Raw genomic sequence first — 1,804 nt, 5'->3', positions numbered from 1 at the left:
GGGGGGGAGTGTGCACCCCCGATTTTGAGATACTGTAGTGTCGCCATCACTACCGTGTACACGCAGGCACCTCGGCGTTAGTTTGCTGGGCTCTGGTAGCTTCCACCAAGGATAAGCCTATGACTCTCATGCACTGCTAACTTGGCGGGGCTACCTCAAGTAAGGAAGTGCGACTTTTCAGGGGAAAAAAGACTTAACTACGGAACAACTTAAACTACAGAAATTTAACTACAGAGATGAACTAATAAATGAGAATTATTAACCATGAAGAAGTTAACAAAGATTGAAGAGATAAGCTTCCTACCAGGTACCCATTAGTACTCCTGGGTGAAGAGAGGCAATACAGAAAGTGTCTTGCCCAAGAACACAAGCACTGTGACAAGCAGCGGACTCGAAATCATAACTTTCAAATTAAAAGCTCAAAGCCTTACTGTACACGCTGCTCCATACACTTCTACTCTCTTTTTTCCATTTTCAGTCTACCATACATCGATATACCTATTACGAATACACTCATACATCCCAGATAAATTCACCACCCTCAAACAAATGGATTAAACTTACCTATCGCAACTAAATGTAGCAACAAACTGGTTTTGGGGATCAAAGGCAACACCCTGAACGTAATTCTTGTGGTCTTTTAATAAATGCAATTTTTCACCTATATGGAAAAATTGATCAATTAACATATTTTTTTACAGAATAAAATATTATCAAAATTTTTCTATATATTAAAAATGCAATTACTGTATAGAGAAATTCAGTTCTCATAAGTTCATATTTCATAACATGTTTTTCTCCGCATTAAATATAAACCAGACAAACAAAAATAAAGCAAACAAAATTTTATGGGCAAAAGCTGGGGGAGTGGGGGGTGATGCACCCCTCATGGCACCTAATAAGTGCCATTTTTAAGTTGGTTAAAATAAAAAAATGATCATTATGTCTCATTGGAATGCATTGACAATATTTAGACTCCAGGCCAAAACCAACTTACGCACCCTGACTTCGTTTTTTCAAAGTATTATAATAAGAAATTCTGCCAATCTAAATTTACCCAGAATGCATCATTTTAAACAAACTTCCTTTGGAACCTTACCTTTGACCACATCCCACACTATTGCACTGTTGTCAACAGAACCCGATATCAGCTGGTTACAATCTTTGGACCAACAAAGATCATACACATCTTCCAAATGTCCCCTATTAAATTTAAAGATATTTTATACGTTTAATTGCTGAAATATAACTAAGGGAAAAAAGCAATTTTCAAAATTACAAAGATAGGAGGCGGAAACTCAAAGAGTAAATTACCGCAACATTTTATGCACAGTCCAATTTTCTTTGTTTTCTATTTCTTCTTCTTTGTCCATAAATGATGACCCCACTTGACCTTCCTGTAGTTTCCATAAATAAATCACACTTTCTGAAAATAGAAGACAAGTAGTTAGTAATACTATCATTCAAATATTCAATCTGTTGATTTTATGTATTGTGAACAACAGTACAAAATTTTTTTCTATATGAACAGAAAGTGAACAGGTAAAATATATTAAATTAATTTGAAAAGCTAGTAATATAATTTGTATTAAAATAATGTACATTCATGTGATAGCAGAACTTGCTGAACTGGTTCTTATATTTATTCTCTTAGCATAGGTGCTCCTAGCATATATATGGATTTCATAAAATATTAATATAGTACTGCCAGTTAAAATATATATTATTATGATACTGAAGGGATATTGATATGATATTGAGATGATATTAAAGGGAGTCAATGATTTAATTTATTTAAGCGATT

General features: G+C 34.0%; 1 protein-coding gene across 1 annotated transcript; it reads right to left on the bottom strand.

Annotated features, from left to right (window-relative positions):
* Window positions 1-564: 564 nt before the first annotated feature.
* On the bottom strand, window positions 565-1,426 carry LOC117108432 (chromatin assembly factor 1 subunit B-like; the record flags this gene model as incomplete). The annotated part of the gene is given in 3 exon segments (XM_033250443.1): window positions 565-661; window positions 1,100-1,203; window positions 1,315-1,426. Coding segments are annotated over 3 exon segments (313 nt in total), but the record flags the coding sequence as incomplete, so codon positions are not given.
* Window positions 1,427-1,804: the final 378 nt, after the last annotated feature.

The sequence above is a fragment of the Anneissia japonica genome, unplaced genomic scaffold, assembly GCF_011630105.1.
Source record: "Anneissia japonica isolate Jap-2015-1 unplaced genomic scaffold, ASM1163010v1 scaffold28947_len1804_cov119, whole genome shotgun sequence".
Classification (NCBI taxonomy): Eukaryota; Metazoa; Echinodermata; class Crinoidea; order Comatulida; family Comatulidae; genus Anneissia; species Anneissia japonica.
The sequence above is the reverse complement of the archived record's forward strand: the minus strand, read 5'-3'. Positions and strand labels throughout refer to the sequence as shown.